Raw genomic sequence first — 17390 nt, 5'->3', positions numbered from 1 at the left:
ACAAGCAATCCTCCCACCTCGGCCTCCCAGAGTGCCAGGATTACAGGCGTGAGCTACCACGCCCGGCCCATCCAGATTTTGTGTGTGTTTGGGGAACAGGGGAAGAGGAGATTCCCAGAATATAGCAAATATGTAGAGTTAATTTTTTTCTTATTTTTCTATGTGTAAAAAAACTCCAGCCCTGTATGACCCCTCTCTAGTGATGGATTTCAAGCGGGGGCCCCACTCCCTCTTTAAAGGCAATGGAGGCCGGGCGCGGTGGCTCACGCCTGTAATCCTAGCACTCTGGGAGGCCGAGGTGGGCGGATTGTTTGACCTCAGGAGTTCGAGACCAGCCTGAGCAAGAGCGAGACTCTGTCTCTACCAAAAATAGAAAGAAACTAATTGGACAGCTAAAAATATATAGAAAAAATTAGCCGGGCATGGTGGCGCATGCCTGTAGTCCCAGCTATGCGGGAGGCTGAGACAGAAGGATCGCTTGCTGTGAGCTAGGCTGACGCCACGGCACTCACTCTAGCCCGGGCAACAGAGCGAGACTCTGTCTCAAAAAAAAAAAAAAAAAAGGCAATGGAATATTTCTTGCAAACATGCTCTAATGTTGAATCTCTAAATATAAAATAGGCCTAAGTGGTGCTTCTTAGCTGACTCAAGGGTGGGGGCTCACTGCTCCCCCGCTCATCCCTCCCACTCTGGAGATGCCTAAAGCCTGGGCTCTGCAGCCTTTGCTTCTTCAGGCCCAATACTGCCATCCTTAAGGCAGACTCTTGACCATTACTTGGTGCCCACCATCTATTATTACTCCTTGCTTTCAAAAGGAGTAAGGAGTCCATAAAAACAGGGATCAAAGTAGATTTTTTTTTCTTAGTAATTGGGGGAGTGGGAGAGGCTTTACTCCAACACAGTGAGAGAAAAAGGAAACGTTTTATTTAGATAAATTAAAATGGCTATATTACTGATATGAAATAAGCAAAGCTCAAATCAAGTCATGGAAACCTTGAATTCACGCCATAAACAGAACCAAAATTGCTCATATTAATACATTACCAAAATAGCTCCACTAAAACAAAGTAGATTTACATTTCTTAATATGAGAAAACAACAAGGTAGGTTAGGTTCGTATAACAAACAATACACGCTCTATGAAGTCTCAGGAATACCCAAATGTGTTCTGGTTTGGATGTGAGAGAAGGGACCACATCTAGCTGGTGTTGGTAAGCAAGCCAATGAGGTGTGTAGCAAACAAAACCTATCACTAAAAACAACTCAACAGGCCATCATATGAGTATGAGGCCATCACAATCAAAATCCTCAACTGTGATCGGCAGACCAGCGAGCGGGCCGATGGGGTCATGTACAGCAACTGTAAAGAAAGGAAACTCCAATGGAAGGGAGAATGGCCAGCAGCAGGTGAAGGGGGTCCACTCTTCAGCTTTGTTGCGTCAGACACATTCCTGAGTGCCAGGCACCCCTCTGCCCTTTAGATGACACTGCAGTCATCTCGAAGTTAGGTACTCTCTCCTTTTGGCGCTTCTCTTTCTACACTACCTTTTTGCCTCTCTGTTTTATGGGGAGGCTCTTTTAGTATACATTGTATCAGAGAGTACAAGGCAAAAGAAAGAAAGGACCAAGAAGCAGTGCTGTGGGTAACTTAGGAAAGAAGCAGTAGGAGCTGCTAGGCTAAAAAGGTAAAAGGATTTAAAGCCAAAACCAAAACCAAATTCACCATCACTACCCAATCTTCCTCTCAGAGCTGAGACGTGGCAGGTGAGGCTTGACTACAGCTGAACACAAGTCACAGGCTGGGTGAGATAAATAAAAATCCCAATCAACACTGAGCAGGCTTACGGGGCTCTTAAGCCAGCGAGTATGTTCCAGTTAGAGCAAAGGAATTCAACATATCCTACTTCTGCCTGGAACATATGGTACTTTCTCAGGCAGGATGACAAGGGTATTCATAGGTCTGAGACTATAGCATAAACACCTCTGCCAAACTTGGTGGGGGAGAAGATGGTATTACACACTGGCTCAGGGATGCTGCTGGTCAGACAAGCTCGAGCGAGGTAGGAAGAACAGAAGATAAACTAAAAAACAAGATGGACTTCACCTATAGTTATCTGATGCAAAAGAAAAGTACATACAACAAAGAGTTAAAGTGTCTTCGAAGTATCTGCCTATGAATAAGAATTTGAAACTAAAAAGGACAAGCTACATTACCCTCAAGTATATTTCATATAAATCAGTTCTTGAAAAAAATACCTTCCAGGTACAGACATACTATTTATGGTACGGTATATACAAATATAGCAGTATAATTCAATTTATTGCTAGAATTTTATTTGGTTGTTATAAAATCTATAAGGATGTATATATTAAAAAAAAAGGGGGGGCATGGAAGGCAGCCAGAAGAGTAAGAGTTATCTTCAAGTTATCTAAAGTGCCAGGCAAATTTTATACTATACTTTAACCTTTCCAAGAAAGTGAAATCGCTTAGATGAGCAAGAGAAATGTTAAGAAAAAAAAAAAGGGGAGAAGCATAAGCCATTATGAGATAAGCAGACACATTCATGGAAAAAGACTCATCTTGCTTTAACTAAATTTTAATACTTCTAGAAAAAAATTCAAGGTTAGTCAACACCAAACTGAACATCATAAAGAAAAAATCAGCCCTTAAATATTTAAGAGTGCTGGACTGTATTCGAGGCTGACAGGGCAACCTGAACAAAGTCAAAAAGGAAATGATCTTTATTAAAGAAAACTGTGCCATGAAAGCTTCTCTAGTTTCTCCCCGACTTGGCCTAAAGCAAAGTTATATAGTTTTTTCCTTTTGTGTTGCCCAAAGACTGCTTCCAGGAACAACACATCAAGTTTAGACTCAACATACAGGGGACATGGAGGTATTATTCCAGTCCGTTTGTGCCAGGTCCACCGAAGTATTTGAAGGGAGTATTGCACTTGCTTGTTTTAGATTTGAAAAAACTTGCTACCATCGCATGAAGGCCCCTGCCCCAGGTCTGCCCTGCCATACTTTGGCATCCTCTGGACAGAAAGCCTCTAGCTACTTCTGAGCTGATAACTGTAAGGATATCAAATATGATTTCTTATGTTTCATTTCATAATCTTTTTGGCCTTCTTCTTCCCACAGAGAAACATACCAGGTTCTTCATTACCCTCAGGTAAAATCTCAAGGGGTGTTGTTTCATGGGTCAAAATCAGAGGCATAGCTCTCCTCTAAAGCTCTGGATGGTCAGTCTGAGGCAGTGACCAGGGGATGTTAGCCCTGCCATTCAGAATGGAGATGGTACTGGAGGTGGAAGACAGCTATAGCTTTAAGATAAACTTGAGTGGGTGGGTGGGGGAAGACAATCTAGCTTTCTGAAGAGGGAAAATGGATAACGTTTTAGGCTTATAAACCCTGAAATAGGATTAAAAATGAGAAAAATCCCCAACAAGACTTCTCTGATTCCCAGATTGGGATTAGCTGAGGGAACAGGAACAAAGGACCAGAATCCTACTTTCCTGAGCCTGGAGTCAGCACTGTCTTCACAGTGTCTACTCCCTGAATCTATTCCCCCAGCCACTAAGCCAAAGCCCATAGCAGCATCTGGGCCTTTGAGGGATGCCTTAAGGAGATGTGGACATAGTTTCAACTGCTACCCAGATCAGATTAGCAATTTTTAATAACAAGTCATTTGTTCATATCCTGTTCAAAACCATTCTTCCTACTTTCCACACAATATGCACAATCTTTCTTTCTTTTTAAATATTTACAAACAGAAAAGGCCCATCTTTTAAAGAAAAGACATTTTCTGAGTCTCTATAAAGTGCAGCTAATTTAAGGCAAATTTATGTGAAATATAAAAGGTGGCTTATTCTCTCTATATACACATTACTCAGTTTTAAAAGATAAGGTCTCCTCCCCTCAAAAAAAGGAAAGAGAAAAAAAGAGGGCTTTATTATTTTTTTCTGGCAATTTAAAAATGTAAGATCTTACTGGTCTCAGGAAATCATAGATTTCTGAACATCACATTATAAGTAAAATGGTCTTCTTTTTTAAAAAAATAACTTTTATATAGCTTCTTCAAACAATTAAAAGGTGGCAATGTGTCTGCTACAGTAGTTTGGAGGACTAGAGGACTGATGGGTAAGGGTTGTTTCTGTTAGGTAAGTAGATTTTAGGCAGTCCAGGGTACATAGCCATTTCTAAAACATGCCCAATGAGGCTAGACACCTAAAGCTACTCTTAGCTCCAGGAATGAGTATCTTCCATCTCCATCGGAATCAAATGCTCTCAAGCTCTCTGGTTCTGGCATGGCAGAACCTAGTGAGTTCCAGATTTCCTGGTAGGTCAGCTTCCCATCCACGTCCTGGCCAGTCTTGTGGAATAAATCCTGAAGATCTGTCAAAAAGGAATTACAAAAAATGTATATGTCTACACATATAGCTAAATTTAGTTAAAAGTAGCCTCAACTGAACTTAAAGCACTAAAGGAAAAGCTACTTTCCATATTTTATTTCCAAAAGGTAAAGTTTAGGGTTTCCCTAAATCAGAAAGACTAATTTTTGATCCTTTAAGAATGAGAGGAAAACTATATGGCACTATACCCCAAAATAGAAGCAGTGACAGATGATCACAGGAGACATGAATGAACTGGCTTTCTCTCTATCCAGGGCCTTTCGATTTTCCAGATTTTAGTCTTAAATTGAAGGGGAGAAAAGGAATACAGAGGCCTAATGAGCTACTTGATAGGAGCTAGCCTGTAAAACAGCTGTGGCATATTGTGAGATTTCCTGTTGGATAGCCGGGTGGGGACTGGAGGAAGGACTTGGAAGCCCTTAAATAGTAATAATCCCAAACACTCACGGTTTTCCCATTTTTCATAGGAAAACCAAAGCTCAAAGAGGAAAGTAACTTGCCTAAGGTCACATAACTTTTCAGTGGACTAGAATACAACTTTTCTTACTACCTAGTCTGGTGCTTGTTCTACTATGTGATATTGTCTCTCTAGATCCAGAAATTAAGCAGCTCAAGAACCAGGGTCTCAAAACCACAATGAGATACCACTTCATAATCACTAGGATGGCTATAATCAAAAAGATAGGTGATAACAAGTGTTAGAGAGGATGTGGAGAAAGTGGATTGAACCCTTATATTAATACATTGCAGATGGGAATGTAAAATGGTACAGCCACTTTGGAAAACAGTTTGGCAATTCCTCAGAAAGTTAGAGTTATCAAATGATCCACTAATTCCATTCCTAGGTATATACCCAAGAGAAGCGAAAACTTACTTCTACATAAAAACCTGCATGTGAACATTCATTGCAGCATTACTCCTAATAGCTAAATGTCCATCAACTGACAAATGAACAAAATGTATGTGGCTACAATGGAATATTATTCAGCCATAAAAAGGAATGAAGTATCACTACCTGCTACAGCATGAATGGCCCATAAAAAATTATACTAAGTGAAAGAAGCATATTGAAAGAAAGAAGCATACACAAGGCCACATATTGTACGATTCCATATATATGAAACACCCCAAATAAGCAATTCATAGAGATAGCGGTCAAGAGACTTGTGGTTGCCAGGGACTGGGTGGGGAGGGGCAGGGGATGAGTGTTTAATGGGTATAGAGATTCCTTTTAGGGTGATGAAAATGTTTTGGAATTAGATAGTGAGGATGGTTGTACAGCCTGTGAATACAATAAAAAACCACTGAAATATACATTTAAAAAGAGTGAATGTTATGGTATGTAAATTGTATCTCAATTAAAAAAAAAGAACCAGAGGACTCTGTATCTCTTCAAAGCATGCTCTCTCTGCAAGTTGTTTTTTTTTTTTATAAATAAGAAAGAGAGTAAGACTACCAATTGATCTATCTTCTTTTTTATTTGTAAGGCACTATTTGAGCCCATAGGATTAGAGAATTTCTATAATATTTTTCTTAAGGGCCCCATAATAAATATTTAGGAAGGCTGATTATTTACATAACATTTAAAAAGGACTTGATTGAGTCCTCATAATCAAACAGAAGATGTAGTCTCTAGTACTAAAGAAGGTCAATGGGGCTTACGTTCCTTTCAAAATCTTCCTAAATTCCTTCACTTTCTTCATTTATTCAATGCCACATCTAGATTCAATAGGCCTCTTGGTGTTTGGTACTTGGGAAGAATGAAAATGGGCTGAAAGGAGGGAAAATAGTTGTCGTGCAAGGTCCAGTCCATCAAGGAATTCTTGTAAACAAGCTTCTGAATAGGGCCCTACTCTCACTCCTATGAAAGGCCCAGCAATGCAGCTAATAAAACCTCAAAAGCTCTCCGCAAGCCAGAAAAGCAAGTGGTGCACTTGTTCCCAATGCCTGCCACCAAGCGGCCACCGGGAATTTTTTTTTTTTCCGGCATGAGTTTATATAATATGCTATGTACTTGGTAGCAGTATTCAAATAAAAATCATTGCTGCTTCGTGTCACTTCAAAAGGGAAGTCATTCAAAGGTGCTAAAGCCTATGCTGAAGACTGAAGCACAAAATTAACAGTCTTTTCCCCATTCTCATCAATTGGTGATGTAATAATGGAGAGTGGGAGGATGCAACTTGTGTTGCCATTAAACACACCTTAAAATTCTCTTCCCAGAAAATAGAAAAAAAAATCAGAAATAGGAAAATAACAATAATCGTGTTTAAATGGTAATATAAATTTTTAAGTCTTCTATGCTTTAAGCATTTAATTGCGGCATGTAGATAACTCATTCATTCCCTTAACAAAGTACTGTGCTAAGGGCTGGGAGTAAACAAGACATAGATAGTCCTTACCCACAGGAAGTTAACCTTTGTATCTCCCCAGGATATTACAACAGAGTGACATGTGCTAAACAGGGGCAAACAAAATATAAGAGCGTACACGAGGAGCATAATCCAGTCTCGTGAGGTAAAGAAATGTTTGCCAGTGGAATGGGTTCTAAGCCAAAGAGAAGAGCCAGAGGAAGAGGGCAGGCGGACAGGAGCTGGTGATTTGTCAGGCAGTTAGCAAATGCAAAATCAGGAGGCTCTAAACACCACAATGAGGGACAGAACATACACTGCTTGAAGGCAAACACATCTTCCTGTGAATCATATCCTTCCCACTGATGTTTATTTTGCTGATTTTTGGCAGAAGAGTGCCTCCTTTTTTGGAGGGCCCTGACAAACAGGGTCAACTTTTACTTTATTTTGCTAATCTCACAGTATTGTATTTGTTTTTATGCCTTCTCCACTAGATTGTAATGTCCTTGAGGAGAGAGACCTATCTTATATTGTTTTCTTATTGCTCAGAATGGGTTGGTCGGTCTAATGAGGTGCTCAGTGAATGAACAAAGACCCTAAACAAAATTAATAGAGAGACAATAGAGTACATTGGTTAACAGTGCAAACTTCGGTGTCAGACTGCTTCAGTTTGAATTCTGCCTCAACTAATTATTTGCTGTGTGGACTTAGGCAGTTTCCCTATCAGTAAAATCAGTATAATACATGAATACTTATGTTCATGGGATGTTATCAGGATTATATAAAATAATGCACATCTATCTGGCCCATAGGAACTGCTAAATAAATGTCCAAATATAATTTTTTTGTAGGTTAAGAACACATTAATAAAGTTAATACTTTGAACAGTCCCATCATTACCCCATGGTATAAAAATTTACCTTTAATGCTAGAAATTCCTGGTAGGGAGATAGGTCTTAGTTGGGCAGTTTTCTCAACTGGGCCTCCAGGAGACTGTGAAAATTTTGGCAATGCTGATGGCTTTGATGTGAAACTCTGTACTTGCTCTGTAACAAATACATATGATTTTACTTAGTATTATTGACTCTAACACCAAATTAAACTAGAATTGAAGGTCACCTTTTAGGGCAACTGTGTATGTACTTATTTGAGAAACAGTTGAGAATTAAGTAGCACAGTGACTATGTGAAGTTAAAGGCTTGGACTGAGATATGTTTGTGGGCAAGTGAAGATCAGTCTTATAATTTACATTAAGGTTTGAAGCAGCGGTCTCATTGGAAGATCTTATGGTACAAGTTACCTTTTTACATATTTAGATGGTAAGAGTCTAAAGCTGCCAAGTGACAACAGCATGGTGGTCGGATATTAAAGATCTTTTGACACCCTGTGAGATGTGCCAGCATATGTGTCAGCAGATGACCTGGTGCTAACAGTGCTACCACAGGATTATGTAGCACAGTGCTAGGACAAGGCCTCCCACTGTAGTTCTGTTTCTTACCCAAAAGAGAATTCAAGAGAGGTTGTATTATTTTTCCAAAACTGAAAAATACTTTTGGGGGAAAAGGGATCAAAGCCAACACAGTCCAATGCCTTGGTTATATCCTCATAGGACCAAAATTAGTGGAGGTGGATGTACCTGCTAATATTGATCAGCTAGGTCTCTACCTAAAGCCAAGGGCCCTTTTAATCCAATGATCCCACCACTATTTGTTAATGATTTTCAGAAGGACTAATATTTATTTTAAAGTAAATTTTATATACTTACAGAAATGAAAAGACTCCCATAAACAATATTTAGGGCTGATTTAATATCTCCTATGACAGTAACATTTTTGCCTATAATTGGATGCAGACAGCATGGAAAAGTCTATTTCCAGCTAAACATTACCCGTTCTTCCCTTAATAGACTAGAATACAAATCATGTACAAAATGGGCTTTTTCTATATGAAAGCAAAGTGTTTCAGCTTCATCTCAGTGCGCTCAGGCATCACTCACTTGGTTCGATCAGTACTGCTGGAACACCTTCCCCGCTCCCTGTGTGGGAGGCAAGCTGCCCAAGCCTGCGTGAAATATTCAGAAGCCGGCCCTGCTCTCACCTTCACTGGCAGTCTCTGGAGGCCTGTTGCTCTCAGGTTTGTTTGTGAGAGCGCTGATAAGCTGCAGTTTCTCTCTTAGCTTGGATACCTGAGAATTTGAACTATCTTCTTTCTGCTTAAAACAAAGATCACAGAAGGTTTAATTAAGGTGGAAGTACGACCTCATCTGAGTCTCTGCTATATTCCCAGAGCCTATTTAGCACGTAATGCTTGACCCTCAGTAGGTTCCGCATAAAGGCAATGAAGGAATGAATCAACAAATACTAGAGATATCTTTGGTCCTCAGCGTTGATGAGTGTCTGGCTGGATTTGAGACCATTAAGGGGACATTATACTACAGATGATCTAATTCACTGTGAAGATTTCGGCTGATGAGGGAAGGCATTATGTGTCAGCAGTAAAGGAAATGTACCCTTGCTCAGGTGTGACACCCATTTCCTAAATGAGTAGGATATTTTCCAGGAGCTATTTCAAACTAACTAAATAACTTTCCTGAATATCTTACTTCACCTTGTGACGAGACCACATTAGGCAGAGTTTCATGCTCTTATTATCTTAAAAAAAAAAGCAACTAAACAAAAACAAACCACAGTATTCCCCCATCTTCCCTCTATCCTCCTGGTGACGATTCAACTGGCAGGAACTGTTAGGAACATGAAGAAGGAGCTGTAATATTTCAATTCAAAGTCTTGCTTGCTTACATCTTTTAAAAAAGTTTCTTCCCCATACCCTGCCTCAGTCCGAGGAGGATCCAGAGTGGCATATAAAAATACATTTAATTATAAAAAGAGAGAAGTCTGGTTTCTATGAGGCTGGTTTCTAACTACTTAGGCTAGTGTGAAAAGTCCTGATCCTATGTTTAATTAAACATCAACTCATTACACATTTCTTTTATTCAATATGTATTTACTTACCTCTCTCCTATATTTCTACCCTAATAGTTACTGTAAGTATTCACTCTTAGTTTATTTAGGGAACTAAAATATGAACATATGTAACAAAAATTAGGTACTAAGTGCTTGAAGAATTAATGGTAAGGAGAAATTATATACAGTTAGGATGTTCAGATGAGGTAGGACAAAGGAACTGATACATTAGGATGACAGTTGAAAACAAAGGGTCTGAAAGTAAAGCCAAGAAATTTAGGCAAAACTGCATACTAGTGTGTTCTGATATTTACTGTTAATATGTGAACTGTTGCTGAAATCACTACTACTTTCTAATAGCATTCGTGCTAATTTTTTTTTTTTAATTTCAGCATATTATGGGGGTACAGATGTTTAGGTTACGTATATTGCCCTTGCCCCCCCAATTACTGCTAATTTTTTTGTGCTCTTTATTTTTCTTGTCATTCTCTAGGTGAGGTTTAAAAAAAAACTGCAGAAGCAATTAGAAAACTCAACCGAAGCCTAGCATTAAAACCTTAATATAAGTGACTTTATCTAGTCTAGAAAATTATTAAGGAAGAAAAAATAAAGATGGAAAGCATCACATCAAAAGCTGCCTGTACTGTGGTTCCAGTTCAAGTTCATTTCCTCTGAACCTCACATTTTCTGAACTTCTCAAATGCAATGTGCATCTGAGATGATATTTTAGTCACTCAGTCATAATCTGCCTGGCTTTTCCTTTTCTCAGCCCAGGGCTTATATTAAACACCACTCTAATCAGAGAATGTTGTAATCAAACTTTCTGTCTTAGGATATTAAAGCGTATTACAGATTGCTTCGACAGTATGTCTGGGAAGAACAAAAAAGGGGAAGGTACAAGGTGAAGGGAACTGGCTGAGGTTCTTAAATGGACTATGAATACATTAGACTGCAATCTAAAAACAGGAAATAATTTTTAGGTTATACACCATTTTTAGATTATCTGTGCCTCTGTCCCCCAACACCAGTATAGATAACTTGCTGTCTTACAGTCATTTCCTTAGGGAAGCCTTTCTGTCCTCTGATAGCCCCCTCACCATACCCTATACTTTTCCTTTGTAGCACTTATCATACTTGTGATTCACGATCTATTCAATTATGTGTTAATGATTTTCTGACTGATGGACTTTGAGCTCCACCAGAACAGGGGTCATGTGTCTGCCTTGCTCGTGCTGGTCACCCCAGCTCCCAGCAAAGTGCTTGGCACAGGGTAGGTGCCTGATAAAGTATTCATTCATTCACTAATACACTAATTTGCTAATTGCTTTGTCTTGACATTTTAGCACATGAGACCAAAGTGCTCTTTTTGAAAAAGAAGTAATATATCAAAAGCACAGAAATGCTGATGTATTTTATTTTTACTTCAGGGAAAGCCTCCTCTCATTTACCATTATCCTTTGGATTTTTACTTTATCTGTTCTGTTGGTCACTTGATCCAAAGACTCTCTTTTCAGAGTGGCAGCTCTGTCACCCATCTTAAAGAGCAAGAAGAACAAGGGAAGATAAAAGGCAAACAAACATTAAAACTTAAACAGCATCTAACACTTTTAAACAAATTGGTCAAATTTATTTAAAGGGTCTCAGAATACTTTCAACAGAAATGGCAGGAGTGGGAGATGGGAGGACAGAGGAGAAAGGCCACAGAGAGACACCACTGAAACTGGTGCTGCTAGTGGTTCAGTCACAAACTTTTGAACTTTGAAGTATAAAAGGCAATAGAACTTTTACCCAGAACCATGCTAGGTATGATGCTGTTAGAAGAAACATCAGGACAGATGGATACTATTACCAATTTTCTTTGCTGGGGAAAAATAAAGTGGGGAGGGCAGAGACAGTAAGGGGAGTTTGGGGGTGGCAAGTTTTCATAATAATCTTGAAAACCTTCAAGATATAATGCTCATCATCCAAAATTCCTAGCCCATACTTAGCTGAGTTCAAAAGGGCTTTTTAAAATAAAGCTCCTTTAATCTTCACAGCATTGTATTATAGTAAATTACTCGCCCTTGTAAAGCAGGAGGGGGAAATAGGTTCTTCCTATTCCACCCTTCAAAGCCAAGTCCAGGCAACTTGCCAAGGCTCCACTGTGGCAGAGCCAGTTCAAACACTGCTTTCCATGTGCCAGAGTTCTACTTTATTTGTGGGCTTGCTTCCAGCTTTGGTGGTAACTTCAATTTATAGTACAATTTCCTGTATTTGGTTTCCATTTTTAAATATACGCCTGTCTCTTTGCTGTATGAAATCTTTAAGGGTGGGGCCTGCAGCTATTAAAAAATAATCCACATGGATCCCTGCACAATGTTTATGTGAAAGGTGATTAAAAAAAAAATCCCTCATTTTATTAATGATAACACAAAACCCAGTAAATGTGCATGGTCTGCCAGCATCAGTGACTTAGTAGGTCACTCAGTTTCCTTATATATTAATATAAAATGAGGGGTTGAACTCCATGACTTCTTAAGTTGGGGAGCTGGTCTGACCTGATCTGTTTTAAATGACTTTCCTGACGTTATGGGCAAATGGGTCTCCTTAATAGACAGACAGAAGCAGGATAAATCTGAAAGCCAAGTTCAGGTGTAAAGAAATGGCAAAAGATTTTCAGTTACTGTCACTGTCATGGCTCCCACCCCTAACAACTAAAAAAAGATCAAGAAGCCCTCCCTTGGAAATACGTGCCAGAGCCTCCCTACCAGATGGGCCACTGGTAACATAATAGGAAGCTTGTCATCTCTGCCAACAGCTTGCGGTGAGGCCTTGGCAAGCGACTGGACTTCTCCATGTCGCCCCTTCCAAATCCAGTGCCTGTGCCATTCACATCACAGGGCTGGTGCAAGGATTAAAGGAGACACGGATAAAGCACAGTACAAATGTGTAACCTCTCAAATATGCCAGAAGACTGTTCTCAAAAGGTTGTGGAATGTCATCCATGTACAGACAAAACATACTGCAACACAGAACATGCCACAAAAGATCTGAAAAGGCTTACCATGCTGAAGGACAGGTTTGCTTTCTTTTCTAACTTGCTCATAGCAATCAAGTCGCTTTCTATCAGGTTGACTCTCTGGGTAAGATTACTGACTGTCTCATTCATCCCTTCGAGTTTAAGATCATTCTGTCTCTGGTACCCCACCAGGGCACTGTTTACCTCCTCCAAAGAGTTGTGAAGGTACAGGATATCCTAGAGTGGAAATAAATCAAGTTGTGGAATCCACTACAGATGTATATTAGACATGTAGGCCAGCAGCACCAAAAAACCATTACTGTGTCAAGCTACTGAAGTAAACTCCTTTTCCTGGTTTTGACCATCAATTACCTGTCTCTGCTTTGTCCCTCCCACTTTAAAGTGCTCTCAATTTACTCCCTCTGGAATTGTTTGACCTCAGCTAGACAGGAGGGGAAAAGAGGGAAGAGAACTACCTACATGATTCACTCTCTGGTCCTAGGAAGCTGAGAGCTTGGGAATTGATTTCCCAATGTTCACCTCACCTGCTGGCGGGAAAGCTTGCTGGGTTATTAACTGAAAGGCCCATTAACCTAATTTGTCAGAACAAAACTACCTTAGGAACAATACCAATTACTGAATTGGCTCATGTAACAAAACCATAACAAGTAGTGCATTATTTAGTACAAGATTCAATTATTTTTATTGACATCCTCCAGTACAGATTGCTACTTAAAAAGGAATGATGACTACAGGTTTTAAAGGGCATTAAACTCAGGATAAGAATTCTTCTTAGTGAAGATTTCCTTTATTCTCTTTAATGTGATTCTGAACTCAATATCCTTTTTTCTCCTTTTGCCTTTTCGTCTTTAGACTTTAGAAAATCCTGATTTTCAAGGATATGCTTTCTAACATTCTTAGAGTTTAATGTGGCTCCAAATAGCCATCACTCTGGATTAATGTGCTATCCATCCATCTTTAACTTGCCCAGATCGTTGTTTTTTATAAAGAGTTTTAGGATAATCTGGTCATTCCATATCTTTTAAGATATGAAAAGGAATTTACTTCACTGATTGACATGCAGGGGGAAAAATGCAGAGCTCTAAAGAAGAGACAGGACAGCATTTTGGATCCCGAGATACCTACACACATCCCTCTCCACTCAGTTCCCAGGCAGGCAAACAGACGCAGGAGATGCCTGCGGAGGCACCACAACACTAAGCCCAAACAACTCAGCTGCCTCCATAGCCCACCGTGGTCAGAGAGAGTTAAGCCAGAGACAAAAAAATACCTGTTTCAAATTCTCACTGTGAGTTTTATTGTCAAGTTCTGATGTGGCAGAAGGTGTCAGAATGACTTGGGTGCCTCCAGTAGTCTCCTGCTGATCCTGTTAAGAGGAATGGAGGTTAGTGTAGAGAACAAGTAATTATTAGGGTGTATCCATAGATTAATTCACAAGTATTTCCCAAGAACGTGTATGTAGTGTAACCAGTCCTGTGCTCGGCCCTGGGGTCACCACATACTTTGCCCAGTTTGAAGGATGAGCAGGAACAGCAGCACCCAGATTACTTACCGCAGGAAACCGAGATCCTCCTAGTCTCTTTCTCGGTCTCTTAATGGAATAAACTCCCTGAAACCATTTCTCCTCTCCCCCATTACCTGTACTCCCAGAGAACCTACAGAATCACTATAACTTTCCAGGGACCAACTCAGTCTGAACCTGGGACAGTGTTATCATTTCTACTGGACTTAGAGGTTTGGACATTAAAAGGGCAGCCAGTCATGTAACCACTGGCTTTGGTCATTGAGCACAACTATTATACCAATCACGTGCATCACTAGTTTTTCCCTTATAGCACATACCCAGACTTCTGTTTGAGGGGTATCCTTCCTTTCCCATTCCATTCCCACTGTTCAAGTCTCTCTTTGCAGAGACTGAAGTACATGTTTACATACGCTTTTTCCCTTTAGTGGGAAAAAAGTTTGCATGGCTTAATCCTTAAGAACCCATAGCTATGACTTATTCAGTATAAAGTATGCCAGTAGGAGGATTACTATTAGAAGCCATGGAAGTTTAAGAGAGCAGACTTAATTACAACAGAATGCAATTGGTGAAAATAAATTGCTTTCCTGAAATTTGAAATCACAGACATTTATCAACCCTGCTTTTATAAAAAACAAAAGGCAAGAAGAAACAGAAAAGGAGGGGAGTAACCCATGGTTCTAGAAAGCAGGAATTTTTAGTAAGGAAAACATATTTTAGAAAATAATTACTTTAGAATGTAATGATCAGGATATTAAAATAAGGATAAAAGAACTGCTGAGTTAGAGGGGTTTTTGTTATTATGGGTCAGGTCACACAGTTACTCAGTGGCAGTTAGAACTAGAATCAGGTGCCTAGACACTCAGGTCAAAGCTTTTTCCTCTGGGTTAGCCCCACTAAATAACAGCGAGGAGTACTGGCTCTGAAGAAATTGAAAAACCCTCCCTCCTAGAACTCTCTAACATAGCCCAGGTCTCCGTGCTACAAACTGCTCAGTTTAAACTCGGAATTTTGAAGCTTGCACAGCACTGGGTGGGTGCGGGGCAGATCTAGAAATTTGTGGTGAGGCTAGGCAACTTTTGTGTGCCTTGAATAATCCTGATTTCAGGTAAATTACACATAAAACACATTTCCCCAGCAAGATAGCAAGGGCTGTGCCAACCTTTTTACCCTTCATAAATCCCTCATGGAGCTGTTACCCGTTAAGTGATTCATTAAGGCCTCTGAATGACTGTGGACAGCTTACATCTGCAGCAGCATTGAGAGACCCAGAGACATTTGAAAATAATTCCTGGGCACTGCAGGGCTTTGCTTCTGTCTTAGTTATCTGTTGCTGCACAAGAAATCATCACAAAACTTTGTGTATTAAGACAACAATTTATTATTTCTCTCAATTCTTGGCTTGATTGGGCTCAGCTGGGAGGTGGGGGTAGGAGTGATTCTTCTGTTCCATGTGGGGTAGGCTGAGGTCACACATATGGCAGCATTCAACTGATAGCCTGGCTAGAGGTGGAACATCCAAGGTGGCCGTTCATCCTCTAGTACACCTCTCAGCACTTGGGAGTCTAAGAGCTCTGCTCAAATTCTTTTTTTTTTTTGAGACAGAGTCTGGCTCTGTTGCCCGGGCTAGAGTGCTGCAGCGTCAGCCTAGTTCACAGCAACCTCAACCTCCTGGGCTCAAGTGATCCTCCTGCCTCAGTCTCCCGAATAGCTGGGACTACAGGCATGCGCCACCATGCCCGGCTAATTTTTTCTATGTATTTTTAGTTGTCCGATTAATTTCTTTCTAATTTTAGTAGAGACAGGGTCTCGCTCTTGCTCAGGCTGGTCTCAAACTCATGAGCTCAAACGACCCGCCCGCCTCGGCCTCCCAGAGTGTTAGGATTACAGGTGTGAGCCACTGAGCCCGGCCTCTGCTCAAATTCTTGATGCACGGAATAGTGAGAAATAATAACTTGTTTTAAGCCACAACGTGTGGAGTGGTTTGTTATGTAGCAATAGATAAACTGAGACACTTTCCCACTTCCCTTTCCTTCTTTTCCACTTTTTATCCTACCCATTCCATCCTCAGGAATTGTCTTATCACTGTATTTCCTCCAGTACCATGTTTGCAAAAGACTCAGCTTTTAATTCTATCTATCATAACTGCTTAATTTACAGAATGCAGAACAATCAACATACATTGCTTGTTTTGATTGTTGCAACTTTTAAACAAGTGCACAGTAGGGCCTGTTCAGATCAGTGGAAAGCTGGTATCACGACTCTCATGCAGAGGGTGAGCAAGAGCATGCTGACTTTTTGGAGCTTCTGCAGATCTTACCATATCACTCTGCAGCAATTCCAAGGTTTTCTTATGTTCATCCACAGTTTTCTGTATTGCCTCCACAGCAAGATGGACACTGTTTAAAGTATTGCCAATGGAAGCTACACTCTGAACAAAAACATGGAGAAAGGTCAGTGGTTTTTTTCCTTTTTAAAAACTTTATTAAGATATAATTGACATGCAAGAAACTTCATATATTCAGAATGTATAATTTGATTATTTTGACACACATACAACTGTGAAACCAGTACCACAATCAAGATACTAAGCATTCATCACTTGCGAAAGTTTCCTCATACCCCTGTCTACCCCCTCTCCCTGTCCTCAGGCAACCACTGATCCACTTTCTGTCACTATAAATCAGTTTGCATTTTCTAGAATTTTATACAAATACAACCAGTAAGCAAGTAGTCCTTTTAAAAGTATGGCTTCATTCACTAGTATAACTGAGATTCATGTATGTTGTAGTTACTCAGCATGTTGCTGCATAGCATTCCATTGAATGGCGGTATCACAGTTTATCTAGTCACCTGGATATTTAGGACAAATGCTGATGGACATTTAGGTTTTTCAGTATTTGACTACTACAAATAAAGCTGCTATGAACATTCATACATAAGTCTTCATGTGGACTTACGCTTTCATTTCCCTTTTCGTGTGCTCTCTTATCATCACAACACCTAGAAGTGAAAGGCTGAGCATACGGCAGATCTGCACTGAACTTTTTTTCCCCAAACTTTTTCCTTTTCCTTTTTTTAGTAAGAGTGACTCAATGATTGGGGATTGGTTAATATAATCCAGA

General features: G+C 40.0%; 1 protein-coding gene across 1 annotated transcript in view; it reads right to left on the bottom strand.

Annotated features, from left to right (window-relative positions):
• Nucleotides 1-902: 902 nt before the first annotated feature.
• The window catches only part of EFCAB14 (EF-hand calcium binding domain 14), a 42561-nt gene continuing 26073 nt past the window's right edge, over nt 903-17390 (bottom strand). The window contains exons 5-10 of the mRNA XM_012649016.1: nt 16586-16696; nt 14014-14109; nt 12768-12959; nt 8859-8973; nt 7682-7807; nt 903-4396 (exon numbers count right to left, since the gene is read on the bottom strand). Of these exons, the coding sequence (XP_012504470.1) occupies nt 4221-4396; nt 7682-7807; nt 8859-8973; nt 12768-12959; nt 14014-14109; nt 16586-16696 (816 nt within the window). The 3' untranslated portion in view covers nt 903-4220. The remainder of the gene's footprint in view (nt 4397-7681; nt 7808-8858; nt 8974-12767; nt 12960-14013; nt 14110-16585; nt 16697-17390) is intronic.

This window comes from Propithecus coquereli, unplaced genomic scaffold (assembly GCF_000956105.1).
Source record: "Propithecus coquereli isolate 6110/MARCELLA unplaced genomic scaffold, Pcoq_1.0 Scaffold299, whole genome shotgun sequence".
In the NCBI taxonomy this organism is placed as follows: domain Eukaryota; kingdom Metazoa; phylum Chordata; class Mammalia; order Primates; family Indriidae; genus Propithecus; species Propithecus coquereli.
Note: the sequence above shows the minus strand (reverse complement) of the source record. Positions and strands in the feature narration are given on the sequence as shown.